The 26,923-nt window shown below is 36.6% G+C and overlaps 1 protein-coding gene and 1 pseudogene across 1 annotated transcript in view; one reads left to right on the forward strand and one right to left on the reverse strand.

Moving 5' to 3' along the window:
* Positions 1 to 26,923, reverse strand: part of RIMS2 (regulating synaptic membrane exocytosis 2) — a 353,913-nt gene that overhangs the window by 292,253 nt on the left and 34,737 nt on the right. Inside the window, 3 exon segments of the mRNA XM_070392355.1 lie at positions 4,119 to 4,329; positions 16,184 to 16,270; positions 16,674 to 16,706. Of these exon segments, the coding sequence (XP_070248456.1) occupies positions 4,119 to 4,329; positions 16,184 to 16,270; positions 16,674 to 16,706 (331 nt within the window).
* LOC138993244 (ribosome biogenesis protein NSA2 homolog pseudogene) lies at positions 6,605 to 7,385 on the forward strand (annotated as a pseudogene).

The raw sequence follows: 26,923 nt of genomic DNA on the forward strand, positions 1-26,923 counted from the left end.
GAACTGCCTACAATATTTTAAAAAAACTACTCTAATCATTATTTTATCTCTCAATGCACAATTTAAATATTAGTCATTAAAACCACTCATATAAATGATACTGAATGACTCATTTACAAAGGAGCATGTCATTATCATCATTCCATTCTTCCCACCTGGTATACTAAAAACACATATACCAATAATTTTAAAGGACTCACTTAAGCAGCACTTTTATAATCATTATGAAGTTATGATTCATTCTGCTTCAAGTCTGATAATTCATGATAGAAAATCTCGTGTTACATTTATAAATTAAACAATTCTGAAAATTGTATGTTCTTTATATTTTAAAATTAGATTAACCATTAAGTAGATGGTAAAATATTTTTGCACCAAAAAGTAAAGGAAACAAAAACTTAATTTGCCACACACTGAAGCTTAAAATAATCCTCATTGTAAATTATTATAATGAATTTCCTACTAGAGTCATCATTTTATGATTACAAAGTAATTTCTCCTTTATAAAGTCATCATTTTTTAATCTGGCTAAATATATAGCTCTTATTAAGGGGGTTTCATCTTGGAAATAAATGGAAGCAATATGTCATAAAATCTTGTATTGGAATTTCTATATGTCTCATACTTTATTTCTTTGTATCCTAAATACACTAAAAAGAATTAATTCATTTTTAAGGATGGCTCCACATATAAGTGTCTCAAAATTAAAACAACAGATTATTTTATCTTGATTCTTGAAAGGTTACTAACCTGATTTTTAAATAGCTTTATAATTACATTGTGAGCCATAAAATATTGGCATTCCCATTATTCTACTTCATTAAAATAGTGTGACCGAATTTAACTGGGCTTGATCCTTTAGGGCGATGATAAATCAAAGAGATGTATTCAGCACCTACTGAAAGCAGAAGCCTTCTTCTATTGCATCAGGCAGCTGGATGACGATCCAATTTGAAGAGAGAAATTGAACTCAATACTCTTTTCACTTAGAATATAGACAACCTTTATACCTATCACTCAAAGGGACACTATCCCAAGTAAATTATGACACTCTTATGACAGGTTTCTTACCTCAATGAAAATGAAGAAAAACTAACTTAAAAATCCAGGTTATCTTTCTTGAGCTAAACTCTATAGACTATTTTTTATGTTTTACTCCCTTGACACATTCCTCAGATCATAGAAAAAAATATGAGTAAAGTGGGGCACATTCCTTCTTCTATTAACCATCTCCTTCAGACTAATCCATAACATACAGAATTTTATAGTAGATTAAATTGCAACAGATCTTCAAGGGGTATTCCAATTTTTCACTGTACTTTTTATTGACAAAAACGGTGCTCAGCATAAAGGGACCTGTGTTAGAAATCAAGAAATATATTTTCAAGCAAACTGTAATCAGATGTCATGAGAGATTTCTGCTTCTGACCTAAATGGCGTAACAAGGACTAGATTTCTCCACCTGCTTACAACAAACAACAGCAAAACAAACAAACAAAAAAAACAAACAGACAAAATTCATGAAAGAATGGTCTAATGTTGGATATAAGGCAACAAAAGACAGTGATACATGGGAAATATGCAAGATAAACTCTACAATTGTCCCAGCTTACTACTTTGAAAGACTTTTCAGGTAGAACAGGACAGAGGAACTGAAGTGCAGCTTAGCAGACATCCTGACTTGAATGGATTAAAACTGAGAGTCTGAGGAAGGCAACACAGCGAGATGTCACAGGGGAAGCTACCAGAGAAAAGAAAGCTACACTGAGAGAGAACTCACTTGAGATATCTACAGAGGGTCCCTTCAAGAAGTCAGCTGAGTATGATCGGTGAGCATGCATGTGAGAAAACATCTAGCAGTGGGAATGGGGTGGAATCATTTAAAAGGGTTAAAGAGAACAGTGGATGATCCCACCAGCGAGACTGGAAAAACTCATAATTCATGGGCATTTGTTAAAGTACTCATGAAAGCCTTATCTTAGTAGCAGAGAATAATTAGTGCTACACTGAGCACTGCTCCATATCCAACTAACAAATCATAACAGAAATACACAAAAGTGTCAAATGTTTCCACATAACTGCATCCCAGACAAAGTTAAAGAAGAGTTATAGTAACACAAAAACATCCAGCACCCAACAAAGTAAAATTTACAATGCCTGGCATCCAACATGAGATATCAAGCATGCAGAGAGTCAGGGAAATGCATAATGTGATGAAAATAATCAAAACCAACACAAAACTGCCAGAGATGCTAGAATTAGCAAAGGAGAACATCAACAGAATTATGAGAGTATATTCTCTATTTCAAAAAGTTAAGTTGATAATGAAAGATATAAAAAAGCCCCAACTGAAATTCTAGATATAAAAACTAAAATGTCTAAGATGAAAAATACACTACATGGTAACATAAAATTTGGCATTGCTGGAGAAAAGATTAGAAAGCTTGAAGGCATAGCAATACAAAACTTCAGAGAGGAAGGAAGAGGGAGAGAGAGATAGAAACATCAATGATGAGAGAGAATCATTGATTGGCTGCCTCCTGCAAGCCCTCTCCTGGGGATGGAGCCCAAAACCCAGTCATGTGCCCTTGACTGGAATCAAACCTGGGATCCTTCAGTCCGCAGGCCAATGCTCTATCCACTGAGCCAAACCAGCTAGGGTGCTAATATAATTCTTAATAGTGAAAGACAATGCTTTTTCCCTAAGATCAAGAACAAGACAGGATATGTCTGCTGCATGCTTCAATGTCTGTGAATCTGGAGTGGGGTGGAGGAGGTCAACAGGGGTGAGAAAAGAGACATCTGTAATACTTTCAACAAAAAAGTTTTTTTTTAAAAGATACACTTTTTAAAAAAAAAAATGGCAGGATATGTCTGCTCTCGCCACTTCTATTCAGAATTGTACAGGCATTTCTAGCCCATACAACTAGTCAAGAAAAAGAAATATAATCGGTAAAACAAAAATATAATCAGTAAATCAGTATAATTTTTCAGATCAGTGAAAAATTAATAGAAATAAAACAATGAGAAAACAAAACAAAACAATGAGAAAGGGGGAGCAATGGGAAAATGGATAAATGAAATCACACAGGGGAACAAAATTACCACTATTATATCTATGTAATTAAAGATATCAGCTTCCTATTTAAAAGCCATCTAAATAAAGAACTGATTAATAAGATACTAGTGAGGAGATAAAAGCAAATGCTAAAGAACTTACTGAGACAAGTATTTTTTTAAAAACTGCTTTTGCTGATTTCAACAAACATTCTTTGGGTAGCATTAACATTTTTCTAAAGAGGATGGAGAAACTCCAAAAATCTAGTATAAGTGTGAAAAACGTCCTTAACATTTCTTCTTGAAGTTCCATAGTCTAATGTTTATTTCATTAATGTTAAGACAGAAATAAAAAGGTAACGTAGCTTGAAAAGCTTTCCAACTATGAAACACAGAATCTCAAAGCTAAAAGCAGCCTCTTCCTCTCAGAAGGAAGAGCATATGTGCAAACTTGATAAACTTGTGTGGCAATGGAAAAGCTAGAGTTAGTTCTGTGACTTTAAAAAGGAACTTTAGGCCGAAACCGGTTTGGCTCAGTGGATAGAGCGTCAGCCTGCGGACTGAAAGGTCCCAGGTTCGATTCCGGTCAAGGGCATGTACCTGGGTTACGGGCACATCCCCAGTGGGAGATGTGCAGGGGGCAGCTGATCGATGTCTCTCTCTCTCATCGATGTTTCTAACTCTCTATCTCTCTCCCTTCCTCTCTGTAAAAAATCAATAAAAAAATATATTTTAAAAAAATAAGTAAAAAAAATAAATAAAAAGGAACTTTAGTCTCCCTGGATCTGAGTTTTCTGGACCTGCAAAGTAAAGAAACTAGATCTCTAAATTCTATTAATCATCTTAAAGAGTCTAGGATTCTACGATTTTAAACCAAATCATAAGCTAAAGGAGATAAAAAAAAATAAAGCAAATATATTTTTTACGCAAAAAAAATTAAGTTTTTTTAACTAAAATGAAGGCACTGGCTAATCTGAATATTAATTTCAGTTGTCTTCTGCACTTGCTCACAATAAGCTTAACTGTAAGAGAATTATTACGTATGATTTTCATTTCTGTACCTTGTTTGAGCGTAAAGACACTCGACCTCCGCAACGAGCACAGAACTTGGTTTGGCAATATGAACAGTTATGGCCACATCCATCCGCAAACTTTGTTTTGTGGCAGATACCACAGGTGGGAGCATCGCCCTTCTGTTCTTGCTGCTGCGGTGATTCCTCTCCCATCTTCTTTACCTGCTCCTTATACATTTCGAACTGCTGATGAAGTTTTCTGCAAAGAAAACAAGTGAGGACAAATTAGTTTCCTGATGGTCTCAAAACAAAAACTACCATTACAATCTGTGGACAGAATTTCATATAAAAAAAAATCCATAGAGCTCTAGCTGGTTTTGCTCAGTGGATAGAGCATCGGCCTGTGGACTGAAAGGTCCCGGGTTCGATTCCGCTCAAGAGCACATGCCCAGGTTGTGGGCTCGATCCCCAGTAGGGGGCATGCAGGAGGCAGCCAATCAATGATTCTCTCTCCTCACTGATGTTTCTATCTCTCCCTCTCCCTCTCCCTTCCTCTCTGAAATCAATAAAAATAAAAAAATAAATTTAAAAAATCCATAGAGTGAGAATAAAAGAATAAAAATTTAATTTTCTGATAATGGAATAACATCTTATATGGCACTTCATATCATAAGTGTTGCAACTAATTCTGCCTTCTGATATACATATTAATGTAAGGCCCAATTAATTCAATATATGTCTATGGAGATATTTCTTCTATTATAATTGTAAAATTTCTACCGACTATTTGCAATATATTTTCAACCATACTCTCTAAAATATTTACATTATTTTGCAAAGTTTAATTTCAAAATAAAGGCAGTTAATTTGACTTACACAGTGAAACCAAAACCTATGCAATTCAAATCATTCAGACAAGATCTGAATTGGAGTGATCTTAAGAATCCAGACAGAGGGGAATACACTGGATGAGTGCTCTCACTAATTGTTTAAATCTGTTCAACCGTCTGGACATTAGTTGGCTATAAAAACACTGTGAAATATTAGGATCCTATAAAATAAGGTGGGGCAAATAAAAGGCCAAGTTTTAAAAATAAAATGAAAGAATAAGAAAAATGTATCTAGGGAAGGTATTATTTACTCCAGTTAAAAATAAGTAGTGATAGCCCTCCTGGTGTGGCTCAGTGCTTGAGCATCGACCTATGAACCAGGCAGTCACAGTTCAACTTCCAGTCAGGGCACATGCGGGGGACGGCGGGCTCGATCCCCAGTGGGGTAGCTGGCCAATAAGTCTCTCTCATCATTGATGTTTCTATCTCTCTCTCCCTCACCCTTCCTATCTGAAATCAACAAAAATATATATTTTAAAAATAAAAATAACAAATAAATAGTGATATAACTTTCACTTCCATTGTTTTTATAAGGAAAATTGAAAATGTTTTAAAACTATAATTAGTTCCGCTTAGGATTTACAAAATTATAAATAATGTTACTCCCATTCTAAAAATTGACCAAAGGCTAAACTACAAAATCACAACTTTTCTTGAGCCCATCAGAGAGTTGAAAAGGCAAACATATAAGTTTAATTCCAAAGAGTGACAAGCCCCTCCAAAGAGTAACAAGGGCACACTGTTTCACCTTTGGCACTGGAGTAAGAGGTAGCCACCATGTAGGCAGGCAAGAGGATATCAGTTAAAACCTGAACAAATTATTAACGGCCAAGTGTGGGCTAACATGACAATTTGGAATGGTTAGGGGTGAGTTCACACTCACAAGCACTTTGCCACAGGCTTCCGCTGGTTACTCATGAGTAATATTGGGAGCAGAACATATTAACAAAGAATCCTTTAGGGGGTGCACATATGTGAGTGTAGAAGAGATGGCTAGCGGTTTCTTGGTGCTCCTGCATCCATCCTAATTAAGCACAACGCAACAGTAATCCACTATTAACAGAATTTGAAGACTGGTGCACTAAAGGTAATGATTAAAACAACAACATCCAAACCTATGTGAACTCCTGACTTGCTTGGTGATTTAATCCCCAACATTAATGGTCTGACAGAAAAGGCATGCCCACTTTAAAGCATAAACACAATTCAAACCCATGAGACTCTGGGGGAAATAACAAGGATTAAAAAACCCATTGTCAAGTGATAAAATAGCCAATATAATTAGATTCAGAGATGACAAGGATGACGAAATTATCAGAGACAGACTTTTATATAATTAAAATTGTTAAGGTAGGCCCTGGCCGGGTAGCTCAGTTGATTAGAGCATCCTCTTGATATGCCAAGTTTGTGGGTTCAATCTCCGGTCAGGGTACATACAAGCATCAACCAATGAATGCATAAATAAGTAGAACAACAAATCCATCTCTCTCTCTCTCTCTTTCTCTCTCTCTCTCCCCCTCTCTCTCATCAATAAATTTTAAAATTGTTAAGGTGAAAGATATATAGAAAAACATAATGCATAAACAGATGGAGTATTAAAGCAGAAACTGTAAGAGTCAAGCGGAAATGCTAAAAATATAAAACATGCCACAAAATAAGAATACTGAGTTACACCATAAACGCTATGGATATCGTTTGGATTACCATGAGAAGAGAAAGAAGGAAGGTCGAGAGGCTCATGAATGTTCAAAGGCAAAAAAAGATGACTGGTCTGAAGGCTAAGCTCTACTGTAAACAGCGCCATGCTGAGAAAATACAAATGAAAAAGACTATCAAGATGCATAAAAAGAGAAACACCAAACAAAAGAATGATGAAAAGACTCCACAAGGAGCAGTACCTGCCTAGCTACTGGACAGAGAGGGACAGTCCCAAGCTAAAGTGCTTTCCAATATGATTAAACAAAAACAAAGAGAGGAAAGGAAGCTGGAAAATGGGAAGTCCCTCTGCCCAAAGTTCAGGCTCAGGGAGAAACAGAGGTATTAAAAGTTATTTGAACAAGAAAGAGAAAGAAAAAGGCGTGGAGGAGGATGGTTACTAAAGTGCTTTGTTGGAGATGGCTTTACTCAAAAACCACCTAAATATGGACGATTCATTAGGCCAATGGGCTTACGTTTCAAGAAGGCCCATGTAACACATCCTGAACTAAAAGCCATCTTTTGCCTGCCAATACTTGGTGTAAAGAAGAATCCATCATCCCCACTTTATACAACTTCGGGCGTTGCTACCAAAGGTCCTGTCAACGAGGTGTACGTGAGCAAGTTAGGCCTTGCAATAACAAGAGACAAGATTACTGGAGAAAAATATGCCCAGGTTACCAACAATCCTGAAAATGCTGGATGCATAAATGCAGTCTTACTGCTTTGACAACACTTTCATTCAAGTAACGCCTTGTAATTATTGAAGACTATGCACCAATCAGAACTCCTATACGGTGATGTCTCTGCGTACTATCACACAGCTTACATGTCCCCAGTCATCCAGAGAACGATTTATTCTATTGTAAAGAATATTAAAATGGCCCTAGCTGGTTTTGCTCAGTGATTAGAGCAGGGGTCCTCAAACTACGGCCTGTGGGCCACATGCAAATACAAATATTATATTTGTTCCCGTTTTGTTTTTTTACTTCAAAATAAGATATGTGCAGTGTGCATAGGAATTTGTTCATAGTTTTTTTTTAAACTATAGTCCGGCCCTCCAACAGTCTGAGGGACAGTGAACTGGCCCCCTGTTTAAAAAGTTTGAGGACCCCTGGATTAGAGTGTCAGTCCAAGGACTGAAGGGTCCCAGGTTCGATTCTGAGCAAGGGCACATACCTAGGTTGCAGGCTCAATATGGGTCGGGGTGCCTGTGGGAGACAATCAATTGATGTGTCTTTCTCACATCAATGTTTCTCTCTGTCTCTCCCCTTACCTTCAACTCTCTAAAGATCAATGACATGGCTATTTGAATTTATTGGTTTATGTGAAAAAGAAAGTATGCTTTGTGATTAAGTAGATAATAAGGGCTCATTCACAGAGCCCTACTTTAATTTACCTACTGATTTAAGGTTAGCACTATGAAACTAATTTCTTTAAAGTCAATTTTTCTCTTAGGTATAATTTATGCATGGTAAAATTCACCCCTTTCAGATAATACACTTCAGTGAATTTTGCAAAACATATGCAGTTATATATATCTTCCTCGGGTGAGAATTAACATAACAAAACAAAACAAAAAAAGAAAAAAAGATATTGATTCTCTACAAATCAATCTATTGATTCAATGACATCACAAAATCTCAGCATAATTTTTCAAAGAAATTGACAAGCTAATTCTAAAATTTATATGGAAAAGTATAATTCCTAGAATAGGCAAAATAGTTTGAAAAAGAAGGCTAAAACAATAACTGATTTCAAGACTTACTGTAAAAGCTACACAAGTAATCAAATCAATATGGCATTGGCAAAGGAGAAACACATATCCCAATGAAAAATAATAGAGTCCAAAAATAGTCCAATATTTAAATGGTCATCGATTTTTTTAAAAAAGTTCCAAGGTAATTAATTAGAGAAAAAAAGAAAGTCTTTTAAGCAATGGGAAATTCATGTGTAAAAAAGTAATTAGAAATTCATGTGTGAAAAAGTGAACTTCAATTCCTACCTCACATCTTATATTAAAACTAACTCAATATATTACAGAACTATAATCAATGGACTACAGAAATGAATGTAATGACTGAAACTATAAAATTTCTAGAAGACAATATTGAGGAAAATTGTGCCCTTGGGTAAATAAATACTTCTTTAATGGGATGTAAAAAGTATGAGCCAGAAAGCAACCATTTGTAAAATGTAAATGAATGAACATGGTTGTGTCACAATGAAACATTATTTATAAACACAAATTTGAATTTCATGTCACTTTATAGTCACAGAATATTATCAATAAATTTTTTCAAATATTTTAAAATGTAAAAACCATTTTTAACTCGCCAGTTATTTTAAAAACAAAAACAAAAAAACAACAACAGTAGGCCAGATTTGGCCCATGGGCAATAATTTTATTTTTTATTGATTTCAGAGAAGGAAGGCAGAGGGAGAGAAAGAGAGAGAGAAACATCGATGAGAGAGAATCATTGATCTGCTGCCTCCTGCAGGCCCCTTGCCCTGACTGGGAAACGAACCATGACCTCCTGGTTCATAGGTCGACACTCAACCATTGAGCCATGCCACCTGGGCACAAATATCCTGGTCTGACAATCGGCTGTTAATTTTGAACATTGTGTCCTTTGTTAAACAAAAATTAACAAAATTAAATCTTTAATTTTTATGTAGTCAAATACATCAATTTCTCCCTTCATGGTTTGTGATTTCAGTAGCTGGCTCTAAAAAGAATCCTTACATATCTTTAAGTTGGTCAAAAAGAATTCTACAGTTTCTCCTACTTGCTTTAAAATCTTGCCTCTCACATTTAGGCTTTTAATTGATCTGATGTTTATTTTTGTATGTGATATGATGTAAGAATTTCAATCTCCTTTATATAGAGATTCCATTTCCCCAGGACCATTAAATACTCTATCCTTTCTTCTTCTGATTTATGATGGCAATCTGTCACATACTAAATTTCCACGTGTGCCTGGGTCTACTTATGGACCCTGTATTCCATTTCATTGTTTTTGTGTTTGTTCCTACTCCAGAACAACACTGTCAGAACCAAACTCCAAAGGCAATGAAAGGTCTAAAACAGTGGTTCTCAACCTGTGGGTCACGACCCATTTGGGGGCCGAACGACCCTTTCACAGGGGTCGCCTAAGACCATCAGAAAACACATATATAATTACATGTTGTTTTGTGATTAATCACTATGCTTTAATTATGTTCAATTTGTAACCATGAAAATACATCCTGCATATCAGATATTTACATTACGATTCATAACAGTAGCAAAATTACAGTTATGAAGTAGCAAAGAAAATAATTTTATGGTTGGGGGTCACCACAACATGAGGAACTGTATTAAAGGGTCATGGCATTAGCAAGGTTGAGAACCACGAGTCTAAAAGATCTTAAGTATGTAAACTTGAATATATAACCTTCCAGTGATGTAAATCAGGGGTCAACTAACGTTTTCTGTAAAGGTCCAAAAATAGATATTTTCGGCCTTGTGGACACAGGGTTTCTGTCACAACTAGTCAAATCTGCTGGTGGGATGCGAGTGCAGTCATAGAACACATGCAAACAAATGAACTTGGCTGTGTTCCAATAAACCTTTATTTATAGAAACAGGCAGCAGGCAGGATTGGAACCACAGGCCATATTCTGCAAATCAATCTTGATATAAATAAAGGAGTCAAAGATATACTCATACTTAATTTAAAACTTTTATTACAAATGAATGTTTAAAAGACATATACCAAAACAAAGAAAAAAAAAAACAGAAAAAAATTTTTAAAAACACAGAATAATTTGGAAAAATGGCTTTTTCCCCTTTCTTATTCCTACATCAATGTCTCTGTAATCACTAAGGCAACTCATTGAACTCAATTTTTTCCAAAATAAATTTTTTTCACCTTTGAGTTCTTTGAGAAAACTAAACTTCCAATCTGTTAATTCATGGTAATCCTGTTGTCCCAGTAATTTTATACCCAGCCACATAGGTTTTTGTTGCTGTTATTTTCTCATTTATCTGATAAGTATGTGCTTTCATGATCTCCATAAACTAGTAATATACATTACTACTTTTGTAAAATAATCTTTAAAGGTTTGTTTACTACAACTTCCAGCACCAGCCATTGAGAATTTCTACAGCACAGGATATACATTCCCAGTGGAGGTCTAAAACCACAGGTAATACCAAACCCTACATATACTAAGTTTTTGCTGATACATATCTATGATAAAGTTTAATTCATAAACCAGACACAGTGAGAGGTTAAAAACAACTAATAATAAAACCATCATAACACACCGTAATAAAAGTTATGTGAATGTGGTGTCTCTATCTCTCTCTCTCTCTCTTCTCCAATAATTGTTATTTTTTTTAGTCAAAACCTATTCCTGAATCTGTGTACCCACCCCTTACTTACAGTAAATGGCTTGGTGTCACTCATTCGGGGGACCCCTCACTAAAGTCTTCCCATAGGCTCAATGCTTTCTGACACAACATGGGAACATATTTTTTTTTCTTCTTTTTAATATGTTTTTATTGATTTCAGAGAGGAAGGGAGAGGGAGAGAAAGTTAGAAACATCAATGATGAAAGAGAATCATTGATCAGCTACCTCCTGCATGCCACCCCCGCCTTACTGGGGATCGAGCCTGCCACCCAGGCATGTCCCCTGACTGGAATGGAACCATGACCTCCTGGTTCATAGGTTGACGCTCAACCACTGAGCCATGCCAGCTGGGCATGGGAACATATTTTCTGTTCGTGTCTTCCACCCACAAATTTGATGAGTTTTCCATCTTAACTAGTAAACATTTATCACATATTGTAGCCATAACTTTTTCAGTTTGAAGTGCAACAGCAAAACTAACACAAATTTCTTTTTCCGTCTTCACAATTTAGCAGATTTGTTCTTACTGTAGATCTTAGCAACCTCAGCATATGAATTTTTTTTTTTTTTTTTTGCTTTCCTTACTAAATCTAGAACTTCCACATTTTAAAGAAGCATTTTTTGGCTTCTCTTTAGCTATCCAAATTGCCAACATATACTTTTTTTTAAATATGCTTTTTTAAATTGATTTTTAGAAAGAAAGGGAGAGGGATAGACAGAAACATTGATGGGGATCGAGCCAGCAACCTAAGTATGTGCTCTGACCAGAAATCGAACCAGGTTCCTCTTGGTTCATGGGTCTATGCTCAACCACTGAGCCACACCTGCTGGGCCAGCATCAATGCTCTTGAACTTTGTTAAGTAAATAAGGGTTACTTGAACACCAGCACTGTTCTTCTGATAACTGAGATGGTTACTAAAGTGATTAAATGGGTGGGTAACATACACAGCGTGGATACACTCAACAAAGAGATGATTCACATCCTGGGCAGGACAGAGTGAACAGCATGAGATTTCATCACACTACTCAAAATGGTACACAATTTAAAATTTATGACTTGTTTATTTCTAGAATTTTCCACTTAATATTTTCAGACCAGAAAGCAAAAACTTGGATAAGGCGGACAACTGTAATCTCTATAGGTGTAGGTATGATTGTTTAAGGTCTTTTTTCTTCTCCAAGCAGTACTTTGTAAATCAAACCAAAGAAATTGAGGGCTTCTCATAATAAGATAGATTTTATAAACACTAAAAAGAAAGCAATGTCATTTCATTAGAGGGATGATTTCAGAAAAATAAAGAGCTACGTATATTCCAGAATATATAGTACTTGGGCTTTGTAACTTGTTTCACAACTGCACTATCAACTGATTGGACCAGCAAGCACCAATAAGAAACACATAGCTTATAATAAAACATTTTTGTCCATATCATTCTCAATCTTCAGAAAAAGAAAAAGTAGAACTTTTTAAGTAAAATTAAATTAACAATAGTCTCAAAGACCCTTCAGTTTCCATGCCATTAGCCTTCAAAACAATGAAATCAACCCTTTGGAGATCCATCAACTCTCCCTTATCCTATATAATAAAAGGGTAATATGCAGAATGATCAGTTGCTATGACGCACACTGACCATCAGGGGGCAGACGCTCAGCGCAGGAGCTGCCCCCCCCAAGTAGTCAGTGCCCCCGCCCCCCACCTCCGCTCAGCCACAAGCTGGGCTGATGCTGGCGAGCGCAGTGGCAGTGGCGGGAGCCTCTCCCGCCTCCACGACAGCACTAAGGATGTCCGACTGCAACTTACGAGTGGGCCTAAGCCGCAGTCAGACATCCCCTGTGGGCTCCTGGACTGCTAAAGGGTGCAGGCTGGGCTGAGAGACCCCCTCACCGCCCCCCTCACAAAATGCATGAATGTTGTGCACCAGGCCTCTAGTGAATTAATAACAGGCTTCCCATGCATTTAAAATTTTTACCTCTGATCCTAGACTCAGCTCTATTACAAGTTAGCATGATTAAGTACAGAAAGAAATCCATGAAACACCCAATCTTATCATCAACCGGTACAAGCAGTCTTTCCAAAACTATGACCAAAAACCTAAATATTTAGTCTTCTGGAAAAGATGGGAGAAAAAAACTGCCCAGAGTCTTAATGAAAAAGACAGCAACGCCATGATAACAATTAGCACGTCAGTGAAAGCCTCCAAATGTTGACCCTCAAATTCATGTTTCCCCACTAAAAAGACACAAACAATTTTGCCTAGACTGTTGGAAATCCACTTCATCAGGAGAGTTTAAATAGGAGTGTCTTAAGAATCCGCTAAAGCTAATGCTCTTTGGAGAGAAACAGCTAACCAATGACTCTTGTGTCAAGCAGATGACAAACCAAAGGAGACAGCTTCCACCTAAGAACAGAAGAATGCTTTCTGATAGCTCTGCTTCTCCTTTTAAAAATTATTGTTTACGGTTCCTCTTTTTTTACTAGATTCTGACACATCTGATGATCACTAATGGTTTCTCAGTATGCCCTAAATATATTTTCATTGTTATCACATTTTTAATCAACCTATTAGTCCTTCACTGTTACCTAAGAGAATGTAAGTCTCCCTGTAATCCCCAATAAAATTTAACACGTGTTCCCTGAAAAAAAATTCAACAAATTTCCTTCCTTCTGAGAGACACTTATGTATTCAAATGTTCTTCATATTATTAAACCTAGTCTTCCGTCTTATAAAATTAGACTTTGATGCCAAGTCATTACAACAGTTTCAGTAGAAACGTCAGTACCAGGAGTGAGGGCTGATATTGGAGTTACCCTCGCTATAGCAGCATTCTTTTGGCAAATCTTCATCTTATGGCATCCTGAAATTTCCATCTCATTGCAATAAATGAGAACCAAATGTAAAATAACTGTGATAGATGTTACTACTGCTCGTTACATAAAGTTGCCACTCTTCATGAGCACATGGAAAGACTTTTTTTTTTTTTAATATATTTTATTGATTTTTTACAGAGAGGAAGGGAGAGAGATAGAGAGTCAGAAACATCGATGAGAGAGAAACATCAATCAGCCGCCTCCTGCACATTTCCCACTGGGAATGTGCCCGCAACCCAGGTACATGCCCTTGACCGGAAAGAACCTGGGACCTTTCAGTCCGCAGGCCGACGCTCTATCCACTGAGCCAAACCGGTTTTGGCTGGAAAGACTTTTTAGATGTCCTTGCAGTTATTTAAGAGCCTTGTGACAAGTTTTGGGCAATGATCTGTGAGCAAAAGTGGCTCAGGTCACTTCCTGCTTTCTACAACTAAGAATAAGTGTGAGTACTCCATTCTCTCTCTTCCTCTGATGCAACAATCCTGGTGGTTATGTGCTTCAGCTGGCTTACGAACAAGATGGGAAGCAGCTTACGTCTCTGAGTTGCCACTTGAAAGAGAAGCACTCTATATTTTACAAATAAGTCTCCGTTGTTATTATTATATCATAAAAAGATAAAACATGCCCTAATCGGTTTGCCTCAGTGGATAAATCGTCGGCCTGCGGACTGAAGGGTCCCAGGTTCGATTCCGGTCAAGGGCATGTACTTTGGTTGAGGACACATCCCCAGTAGGGGGTGTGCAGGAGGCAGCTGATCGATGTTTCTCTCTCATCGATGTTTCTAACTCTCTATCCCTCTCCCTTCCTCTCTGTAAAAAAATCAATAAAATATATATTTTTAAAAAAGATAAAACATGTAAATCAGTTGTAAGGAAATATTTATTTTGAGTTCCTATTACATCCGGCATTCTGTTGGATACCCGGTCTGGACTTCAACTAGCTTATATACAGCAACAGTTCTGATTTTAGAACTACATACCAACTATTAGTTTTACAACATAGTTTTACTTCACAACATAGTTTTACTTCAATTGAAACTGAAAAGGTGACATTTTAAATAAAATGCATACAAAGTAACATAAAATGGATGAGGCGACAACTAGACAAAAAGACGTTTATCTTCTAGTTTGTACTTAAATGCAAAAAGTGAATGTTTTTCTATTTCATCTTAGGGCTCCTGGTAGTCATTCTCATTCTCTTCTCAAGTTCATGTCCTTTTCAATCTGTCCACTCCTACAACCAAACCATCTTCTCGGTAAACATAACTCCTACTTTAAAAAGTGCAGAGGCTGGATGGTAAGAGCATTTCTGGGTAAAATGGATGTTTTCATGGGGAGACTGGAATTTAAATATGTGCAGTCTTTCTCACATTCTCAGAGTTACTTCCAATTCACAACATAAATAATGACTTGTACAAAGTTAAAAAGATGTAAGTGTGAACAACTTCTCAAAGAATAAATAAAATGAATGGAATGGACCTTTTTTTAATGTTTCAGGTCAATGTGAGAATAAGTTGCTGCTTTCCCAAATTATGGTACAACGTAATTTGAAATGTTCAATGAAAAGAGGACTCAGCAGTCAAGTAAGTTAGTAAACACTATAAGCCGTGGGCAAACTACGGCCCGCGGGCCGGATCCGGCCCGTTTGAAATGAATAAAACTAAAAAAAAAAAAAGACCGTACCCTTTTATGTAATGATGTTTACTTTGAATTTATATTAGTTCACACAAACACTCCATCCATGCTTTTGTTCCGGCCCTCCGGTCCAGTTTAAGAACCCATTGTGGCCCTCGAGTCAAAAAGTTTGCCCACCCCTGTTCTAACACCTTTGGAGCACATTTAAAAACGAAGACGTTATACAATAAAGAAAACTGCTTAATCTTTTGTAAAAGAATCTTTCCGAAACTATTTGACCACAGATTGCCTTTGGGAACTAATAACTCTTAATGTCCTCTCGGGGGTAAAAACATACTTTGAAATATATTGCATGATTAGAGATATTTTGTTGGATAAATATATTTCACATTATTTATACTAAAGCTGAGGGGTGAGTTACCTCTTTGTTTTTACCTCCCTATAAATTATCCTTGTATTCTTTTTAGATTTCTATGGGCTAATTAAAGGACAAAGTACCAAACTCATAATCTAACAATTTTCATTTCTACGGGGTAATATTCCAAGGGCAGCATTTTAATATAGACTCTTTAGTATGTTACACTATCAGAGATAATATTTAGTCTATGCAGATCAGCTTACTTACGTCTGGGGCTCCTTTTCATTTTGTTGTTTTTGCTGGGGCTGAAGCACGTTATTTACCAGTTCAGTGATCCCACTAAAGGGAAACCACCTGTTTGAATAAGCAAATAGTGTGACTGAATAACCAAAGGAATAACAAGGTAGGCCAAATGCTTTCTTACCCATCATAATAAAAATACACAGGCACAGAAGCTACAGCCAATGGACATGGGAGCTCCAGCTAGCACCCAGGCAGTCGGAAGGTAGGGAAATTAAGTTTGAACACTGAACCAGACCACAAGCAGGCAGCGAAAAACTACTACATCCAGTCAGTGTGTGGATGAAGTAAGAAACTGCAGGCAGCTGTCTTACCAGCCAGAGAGTCGGGAAGCAGAAGACACGCCAGCTGCAGCCTCTCCAGTATTAGTGTAAGCTAATACCATCCCAGGTGCCGGAAGCAGATATGGCAAAGGTACAGAAGTCAAGCCCACTGCACTCTTAGGACATTTACTTACTGTGTCGGCTGGGGCTTGTGCTCTTCTTTGACCCTAAAAAGATAAGTTTGCGCAACTGAGTGCACTGTACTAGGCAGACATTTCTATCTACAGGTTTGTGGTCGTATAAAAAAAAAATGAAAACTGAGGTTTGTTACATGGAAAAGCTTAGTGCTTTGCCAAACATTGGAATTACCCATTTGAATTAATTTGGCACCAAAAAAATAAAACAGAAGTGGAAGCGTTTGTTCTTAATAGAGGACTAATATTAAAACTCTACTGCTGTTCTAAATGATTTCATGATTTAGTCCTCACATTTTCTGCATATTTTATTGATATTGATGCTTTTAAAATAATTATTTTAAGGTACCGCATTAAACACAGTTACATTTGCTTTACTGAAGGTAAACTGATTTCCTCTTTATTTTTAAAATTTCTTCATTAATGTGAATTGAAGGCATAAAATTTTAAATAAAACGTAAAGTTCTATAAATGTATTTTTAAAGCCTTGCAAATGACTGTATTTGCTGCTTAAAGGGGCAGTTAAAGGAACTGGAGGAGAGGGGAATGTATCCAATCTACCTAAACATAGCTACTAAAATAAGTACATATATTAAATTTAAAATATTCATAAGCTAAAGTAAATTATTCATATAACTATAACAAACTAAAAACGCATTTCAACCATAATCAACTCAGTGCTTCCCTGGAATAGCACTGGATGTTTAAAGGGTAGAGAAAGATCAGACACAAGTGCAGTGATGCCTCTGAAATTTGGCTTCCCACACTCTGCTTAGGACTGGTCCTGAGAGGCAAACCCAGGACTCAATTGTGAGTTGATTATCTTTCACTTTCCCAAAGAAAGACTAAGAATTGGTAACTAAAACTGGACACCAATAGCTAGGACTTTCTTTAGGAAGTTATATTAATACTCTTAATTAAATTCTCTTTAAATCATATTGATTTTCTTTTCCAGTGTGTTCTTATTTTTAATGCTATAAGCAATAATGAAAAGGTATACCCTTATACACCTTAGTATCCCAATAAATAAATATAACTGATAAATTATATATCTCTATATTGACAAAAAAAATCCTCTGTAATCTGCATATACTTCAAAAAGTGTAACAGGTTGCCGAAACCGGTTTGGCTCAGTGGATAGAGTGTCGGCCTGCGGACTGAAAGGTCCCAGGTTCGATTCCAGTCAAGGGCATGTACCTGCACATCCCCAGTAGGAGATGTGAGGGAGGCAGCTGATTGATGTTTCTCTCTCATCAATGTTTCTAACTCTCTCTCTCCCTTCCTCTCTGTAAAAAAATCAATAAAATATATATATATTTTTAAAAAGTATAACAGGTTTAGCCTAAAGCTAAAGCCACATCATTTAGTATGTATATAATTACATAATTAGTATAAAAGGTTATATTTAACACTAAATATCATATTTAGCAAACAAGCAAACTAGTGACATTGGATTCTATCTAGAAAAGTTATCATCGTATTTCTTTGAGACTAAAACAAAAAATTTCTTAACATTTTAAAACAAATGACAAAGAAAGATTATCATACCAGCTCATCAAACTAGAGAACAATTCAAGATTACCCTTCACCAAATAATATGTATGTTAAAAACAACAAATATTGAAATAAATGTATAAATTAGAAATATGTATTTTTAAAAAATCCTGAGTGGTACTCTGAAAGGAATCATGTTGTTCTTAATTAATGACAAAAGTTTTTATCATAAATAGATATTAATCTACAAATCAGTTTCCCATTCCAAATCTTTACTTGAAAAAATTAATAGATGTAAAAATTTTAATTACCAATTCAGGAATTATTTCTGGGATTTATGAAATATCTATTTATAAGGTATATGAACATGTGTATCGGCTTCCCAAATATGTATCATAATATGGCACTATAAACATTTATCCTGTCTTTAAATACAATCACAAGTATAAAATTATTCTCCGTTTTACCAACATTTTAGATAAAATCAAACCTCAAAGTATCTGACCATAGTTAAAATTCATATTGAGATAATAACTTGGGAACTGGTAATATGAAAAAGTAATTATATATTTCTTTGACAATACACTAACATTATTAGCAATGAACTTCGACATTTCTGCATTTCAAAAAAAGTATGAGATGTCCAGTTTCCAGTCTAATATATGAAGACTTTGGAAATCTTTACTCGTATCCTCACAAGAAAAAAAAAAGCTGAACAAACTGAAAATCAGTAATTCTTAAAGCCGTAAGAATGTAGGTTCACAGGGCAAAGTCATGCCCTGAAAACTAGAGAAACAGAGCAGGGAACTTTTAAAACTCCAAGGTATCCCAGTCTTGGGCACTTCCATAAATTTTACCTCCAAGAGCCCTACCAGTTGCTCACAGAAAAGAGCACATAAAAATCTCCTCCGGCATCCAGCAGATGGAAGGGGAAGTGACCTCTTTGAAAGACTCCCAAGGCTCTCTACTCTCCTAACAATCCAGGAGCCGTCAAGGGAGACTATTTTACCAGAGCCTAACCAACTGGGTTTGACCAAAATCAAACAAGCCAAGTAAGGTGACTACCCAATCACATGCCCCTCTAACCTTCAATGTGGGAGAAGGAAAACACCAACCTACAAATGAAGGATTATATAACTGTACACCTGAAACCTATACAATTTGATGAACCAATGTCGCCCCAAGAAATTCAATTTATAAATAAATAAATAAGAAAATAATACAGTAATTAATAAATAATAATACAAGAATAAACTCTGTGTTTCATATACAACTATAAGCCTACTTTTGCCCTATGTTGTATATAGTGTAAGGGTGATCAAATATTTTAATAATTTGTTATTATCTACTTTGTAAAAACTGTTTATGTAAAAAAATAAAACAAATGACATACTTAATGTCTGGATATAAGAAATCAAAACGATATGAATTGCCATAGCATCAGGCATTTTTGGAACTACTATTAATTTCTGAAGACCTACAGAGATAATATATTTCGTAAAAATATAAAAATTGCTCACAAAGGAGATAGTCACTACTTTTTACAACTGAGAAAACCAAGTAAATCATGAAACTAGTTTTCCATAGTAGCTTCCAAAAATTAACAGTTCAATGGACAAGGCAACAAAATCAATCCACCTTAGAAAGGCACATTTTGAAATTCCTTGGCATCATCGCTATAAATCATATAGTCTTCAACCAGAAGAGATGTTAAGATATCTGGAGATTAGCTCTAAGTTGTTATTTGTAATGCAAAAGATTAAAAAATGCATCAAAATATTATTAGTATATCTATTAGAGTGGCAAGATTGTGGGTGATTTTATTCTTCCTGTATTTTCCAAATTTTCTGTAATGTAATTGCAGTTTCTCATAATTAAATATGTAAAATATTTTAAAGACACCATCTGATTTAAAAAAGAAGAAACCACCCAGTGTACTCCATGCTTACAGGCAGTTTAAAGATTAAACAATCTTTCACATATAGATATAAAATCCATTTTCAAAGTCCCCAAAAAGGGATTTACAATAAGCAACACCCTTTTCAGCTATACAAGTCCTTTCTGCCCTCGTCACAATAACTCAGAGTTGCTCAAAGAACAGAAATAGCCCTTATGTCTATGTGCTCTGATCCTTCGATATCTTTTGGCAGTTCTCTGTGGGTGTCATTCGAGGAGAAATGCTGATGACATTGGATGTACGGATCTTGTTTGAGAAACCTCATTTGTTCTATCTTCTCTTCTCTGCTACCAAAATGGAGCACTGACCACAGGCAGCTGGCCAAGCAGCCAGGTGAACTGCTTTAGTCACGCAGGCATTTGCACATGCCTAAGACACTTTATATCCTCTTATGATAAAATTACTCAAAACATAAAGAAAGGAAATAGCAGCAATAAATCATGCTGGCACAGCGCAGGCTATTTATTCTGAACAGGATGGTTGACAAAGAAACCTGCTGTCACAACATATGAGAGAACTCAAAATAATGAGGCTTTCAGGAAAAAACGTACTAGTCAAGGGAATAAAGGAAGACACTACCCATATTCCATCTTCAAGACACTCTCAGAGAAAGTGAGGATGGGGGATTTGATTTGACATACTGGAGGTTAAGAAAGCAACAACATGATCTCCCAAATTAATTGTATAGGGAATAGTCCAGGCTCTGAGGTCAAGCAGACTAGGGTTCGAGTACTGCTAGCCCCAGTGTTCACTGTTTTGCAAGGTATGTAACCATTTTATTTTCATTGCCACCTCATCGAGTGGTTGTTAGGATTAAAGGGAGTAATGGATGAAAATACATGGCATATGTTTTATTACTCTCTAAACTTTCCTATATGTTTGGAATGTTATAAAAACACATGGTGCAATGAGCGGCCCATAGTGGGCTCTCGATAAATGTTGATTCACGCCTTTGTTGCAGTCATGAATATTGAACCAGAGGTGCTTTTCTATCTTAAAATAAAGAAGAAGAAAAAGAAGAAACTAGATAGAGGAGGTCACCAAACTTGGACCTCTACCTCCAGCCAGATGAAATAAACATCGTGCACAAGGGTATAAGGAGTTTTCTCAAAGCCTAAAATAATCATAAACAGATACAGGGCACCTATCATAACAGATAGATAGGTAGGTGACACGGCGGGAGAAGATTCTGCAAAATGATCAAGTCAATACAGACCAGTGATGGCGAACCTATGACACGGGTGTCAGAGGTGACACGCAACTCATTTTTTTGGTTGATTTTTCTTTGTTAAATGGCATTTAAATATATAAATTAAATATCAAAAATATAAGTCTTTGTTTTACTATGGTTGCACATATCAAAAAATTTCTATATGTGACACAGCACCAGAGTTAAGTTAGGGTTTTTCAAAATGCTGACACGCCGAGCTCAAAAGGTTCGCCATCCCTGGAATAGACAACGTTAAGGCTAATTGCAAAAGTCAGCTTCTAAGAACCCCTGTAGTTTAAATGACTAAAACTTACAAAGCCATAGTGGTTCAAACAAAAAAAAAACTCAGAGAAGAGGTTGTTTCACAAATCAGTGGAAGGAAAAAAAAGGGATGTTTGGTTGATGTTATCATAGAAACTAACTCATAGAAACGTGAAATTATATTCTTACTTAACATCAGGGTTCAGAATTTTTATTGCTGTAAAGGGCCATCTAATAAATATTTTATACTTTTCAGGCTATTTAGTCTCTGTTGCAACTATTCAACTCGGTCATTTTAGCACAAAAACAACCAGCCATAGACAATACATAAACAGATAAACATGGCTGAGTTCCAATAGCTTTATTTATAATTACCGAAAACTGCCTTTCATATCACAAAGCATTGTTATTCTCTGCCTTTTTTAACCATTTAAAATTATCAAACCATTCGTAGCTCACAAGCTATACAAAAATTCGGCCAGATTTGAGACAGATATGAACTGTGTGTTGTAGCTTGACAAATCCTGCTTCGCACTGTAAAAAAAGAAAGAAAGAAAACTCAAAGTACTAAATGTGAAAGATAAAACTAACATAAGAAAATAAAGAAAAACATCTTATTGACATCTTGGAATGAAGAAAGATTTCTAACATCACATGGAGGTTAAAAAAAGTGTGCATCTGACTACATTAAAATTAAAAATTTCTGTTTAATGAAAGACAATATAGGGCACCTAGCATAACAGAAAGATAGGTAACACAGTGGGAGAAGATTCTGCAAAATTAAAAAGGTTTAATGTCTAGACAAGAGGTTCTCAACCTGTGGATCGCGACCCCTTTGGGGGTCGAACGACCCTTTCACAGGGGTCGCCTAAGACCATCAGAAAACACTTATATAATTACATATTGTTTTTGTGATTCATCACTATGCTTTCATTATGTTCAATTTGTAACAATGAAAATACATCCTGCATATCAGATATTTACATTACGATTCATAACAGTAGCAAAATTACAGTTATGAAGTAGCAACGAAAATAATTTTATGGTTGGGGGTCACCACAACATGAGGAACTGTATTAAAGGGTCGTGGCATTAGGAAGGTTGAGAACCACTGATCTAGACTATTCAAAGAATTCCTACAAATCAAGAAAAAAAGGAATCTAATTATATTGAATACTGATTAATGCAATTTTAAATAACAATGGGAAGACTGTAGTCATATAATAGCATAAAAGTTGACAGAATTCTTTATGTAAGTAAAAAAGTACCTTAAAGTTTATAAAATGCTATCCCATACATTAATTCATTTAATCTTCACAATGTAATCTTCACAATGTAATTCCATCTTCCACAAAGATGGAATTATTTTGAATAAAGCCCAATCTAACATATTGAGAACTAAAGTTCATATGGTTTAAATTATATTTCCAAGATCACAGTTTTAATGAGAGATAAAATGGCTTAAAAATAAAAAAAATTTAAAAAGCAAAAAACAGAGAAAGGAAGATGGTGGCGTAGGTAAACGCCTGTACTCGCTGCCTCCCACGACCACATCAAAATTACAACTAAAATACAGAACTATCATCCAGAACCACTGGAAAGGTGGCTAAATGGAAGTCCTACAAGTAGAGAAGTAAAGAAGAAAGCACACTGAGATGGGTAGGAGGTGCAGAGGGGCGATACGGGCTGGTCTGGCACCCACATGGGCTGCTTTTTTAATCTGGAGGAAGATCATCTCTGCAGAGGCCACCCAGAGGAGCAAGGGGTCTCAGCCACACACCAGACCCCCAGCCCAGGATCCCAGAGGTGGGAAAAGAAGTCCCCATGAGCAGTAAGAACTACAGGCTGTGAAAACCAGTGCAGATTGAGGCTCAGTGACACAGAGGCTGCTGGAGACCCAGCTGTTCCCCTTAAAAGGCTGGTGCTCAAACTGAACTTACAAGGTCCTGCTTCCTCTGAGCTCCAGCACCAGGGCGAGGCTCTGGGGGACCCAGACACATCTGAGGAGGAACTGGATTGTCTGGCATCAGGGCATGAACTGGGGGGCGGCTTTGTCCCAAAGGTTCTCGCAAGGATCATTGTTCCTATGCTGGGACCTCTCCGGTCCAAGGGCTGACTGGCAGCTTTCTGTTAGCTCCACCCTGATGATTCCCTGAGACCTCGCCTCATCCAATTTACAACCCCACCCAAGCTGTGCACAGCAGCTTTTACATATGAATGGCCTTTCCCTGTTCAGGCTAAAATCTCTCAACAAGCTGCAGCTGGGTCAGGGAGGCCCAAACCTATCAATAAAAGGCCCAAGACCTGGCACCAGCACTAGCCTGCCTTGCTTCATAGCTGGGCCTCATCTAGGCACTTCCAAACCTGATACAAAGAGGAGGAATCTTCAGATCTCTCTGGAGCTCCTGCTGGCTGGCCCCAGGCAGTGACTGACTTTGCACCTCCCTGGAGATCCAAGAGCCAGTGTACCCAGTGGTCAGTGTCAGACCATACCAGATTACAACTCTACACATCCATAAGCAACACACTCAAGGGGAAGACTCAGTGAGCACCAAAGCCCCACTGAAGCAAGTCCTACTCCATAGGGGTGTCTCTTGCACAGCAGTTCTCCCACTGTAGTCACAGCTGGTCCTCACAGCCAATTGGCCTGGAGGACAATTCCTCCCAGTGACACCAACAGCAAGCAAGTCTCAACTACAACAAGATTGTGCTCAGAGCCCACAAAGGGGTGCACCTAGAGCTCCCAGCTCAGGTGACTGGGGAGGCTGAGCCACTGGGCCCTATAGAACACCTACTACACAAGGCCACTCTACCAACTCAAGGAGACATAGCAGCTCTACCTAATACATATAAACAAACACAGGGAAGCAGCCAAAATGCAAAGACAAAGAAACATGTCACAAATGAAAGAAATGGAAGAAAGCGAACTACTGGATATAGAGTTCAAAACCACGGTTATAAGGTTACTTGAGAATCTTCTGGAAACCTCCAAAACAATGGAAAAGGACCAGTCAGAAATTAAGCATACACTGACTGAAATAAAGAATAATATACAGGGATTCAACAGTAGAGTAGAGAATTCTGAGAATCAAATTAACAATTTAAAATATGAAGAAGCGAAAAACACCCAGCCAGAAGAGCAAAGAGAAAAAAGAATCCAAAAATATGAAGATGGTATAAGGAGCCTCTGGGAAAACTTCAAGTGTACCAACGTTCACATCATGGGGGTGCCAGAAGAAGAGAGAGAGCAAGATATTGAAACCCATTTGAAGAAATAATGACAGAAAATTTCCTCTACCTGGTCAAAGAAATAGACTTACAAGTCCAGGAAGCATAGAGAGTCCCAAACAAAAGGAACCCAAAAAGGACCACAACAAGACACATCATAATTAAAATGCCAAGGGCTAAATACAAAGAGAGAATCTTAATAGCAGCAAGAGAAAAGGGAATGCCCATACAACTGTCAGCTGATTTCTCAACAGAAACTATGCAGGCCAGAAGGGAGTGGCAAGAAATATTCAAAGTGATGAATAGCAAGGATCTATAACCAAGATTACTCTACCCAGCAAAGATAGCATTTAGAATTGAAGGTCAGATAAAGAGCTTCACTGACAAGAAAAAGCTAAAGGAGTTCATCACCACCAAACCAGTATTATATGAAATGTTGAAGGGTAGTCTTTAAGAAGAGGAAGAAGAAGAAAAAGAAAAAGATCAGAAATATGAACAACAAAATGGCAACAAATACATACCTATCAACAATTGAATCTAAAAATCAAAATAAACAAATAAGAAATCTAATCAACAGCATAAACTGGTGAATAAAATAGAATCAGAGGCATGGAAATGGAACAGAGGAAAGGGGGTGAGGAGGTGGGAAGAGATTAAACAAAGATCTGATATGCATAGACATTACCTATGGACACAGACAATAGGGTGGGGAAGACCTGGGGCAGGGCAGGAATGGAAAGAGGTGAAAATGGGGGAGGGGGGAAAGAGGGACATCAGTAATAATCTCAACAATAAAGATTTTTTTAAAAATAGTCAAACGTGAGGTGCCTTTATATATATGCCGATGTATATTGGGTCAACCCGTAGGTTTCATATCATAATTCTATGTGTAAAGGAGTACAAAGAAGAGTAAATCGGAAGAGGAGGGATTATTAGGGCCAGAAGGCAAGCATAAATATTGAGCAGAGAAAAGGAAATGACCATTAAGTGGCCAGAGAGGCAGGAGGTGTGGGACCCACTGAGCTGACAAAGGAAGCGGAGAATGGAAGATAAACACAGCTTGAGCCAGGAAAACAAGCAGAACCTGAAGCAGGAGGCTAAATGGAGCCAGAGCCAGAAGGGAAAGCAGACACGGGCACACAAGAGCAAGCAAGGCCAACATAAAATAGCGTGCTATGCCAGAAAGGAAAAAAGGCTCATGGCTTTTGGCTGCCTCGGGCATGAGAGCTGAAAGGCAGGGAGCTGTGCTAGTATGTGTGTTCTCGGGGACTATCAGAGAACTAGAACTTTATATGCAACTACAACTCACTGTAGTTTTTTTAAAAAATGGGGTCTTTGTTTATTATGCTCTATGAATTAGCACTTCTTTCCTACCAATTATTTTGACCTGTTTTTATTAAAATGCTCTACCAAGTAAATGAACATATGTTCTTTATCTATTTGATAATTTTCCGCTGCCAGAATTTAGAATCAAATTTAACGTCTGCCACATTGTTTTCTAGTTCTTTGCAGATCCAAATGGTTTCCTAATTTCTTTAATACGTCATGCATACTATATCGTGAAAATACGTTATTTTAGTTGAAAAATACATTAAGATTTATATTACAAGAAGCTAACTTTTTAGTTATCTTTTTCCTTATCCTTTCTAATAAAAAAAAATTATTTCCAAGATAGCTCAATAAGTTTTTTATGTAATTACTACAAAGTAATTATCATTTGGCAATGTTTAAGCTACATCTTTGAAAAGTGACTAAATGGTTTTTCTTTTCTTTTTTCTTTTCTTAGAAAAGAATAAGATTCAGTAATTATGTAACAAATTTAAAAATGAAAGTTCAAATTGAGGTTAGATTTAAATTTATCAGAATCTATCAGACATTTACGTATATGATCAGAACTAATTCACCATCCAATAATTCATCACCAAAACCTATTCAATCCAGTTCATCATTAGGCAAATGTACCACCAAACAATTTTTTTAAAAAGGCCTTTGATATTAGCTGTCCTATTAATTGGTGAACACCTAAATTGATTGGGAAAGTATCAGCCAAAGTTAAATTTCAGTAACAAATTAAGAGAATAAAAATACCAACTTAGATAA

Source organism: Myotis yumanensis, unplaced genomic scaffold (genome assembly GCF_028538775.1).
Source record: "Myotis yumanensis isolate MYYU_CA2020_CCGP unplaced genomic scaffold, mMyoYum1.0.hap1 SCAF_15, whole genome shotgun sequence".
NCBI classification, from domain to species: Eukaryota; Metazoa; Chordata; class Mammalia; order Chiroptera; family Vespertilionidae; genus Myotis; species Myotis yumanensis.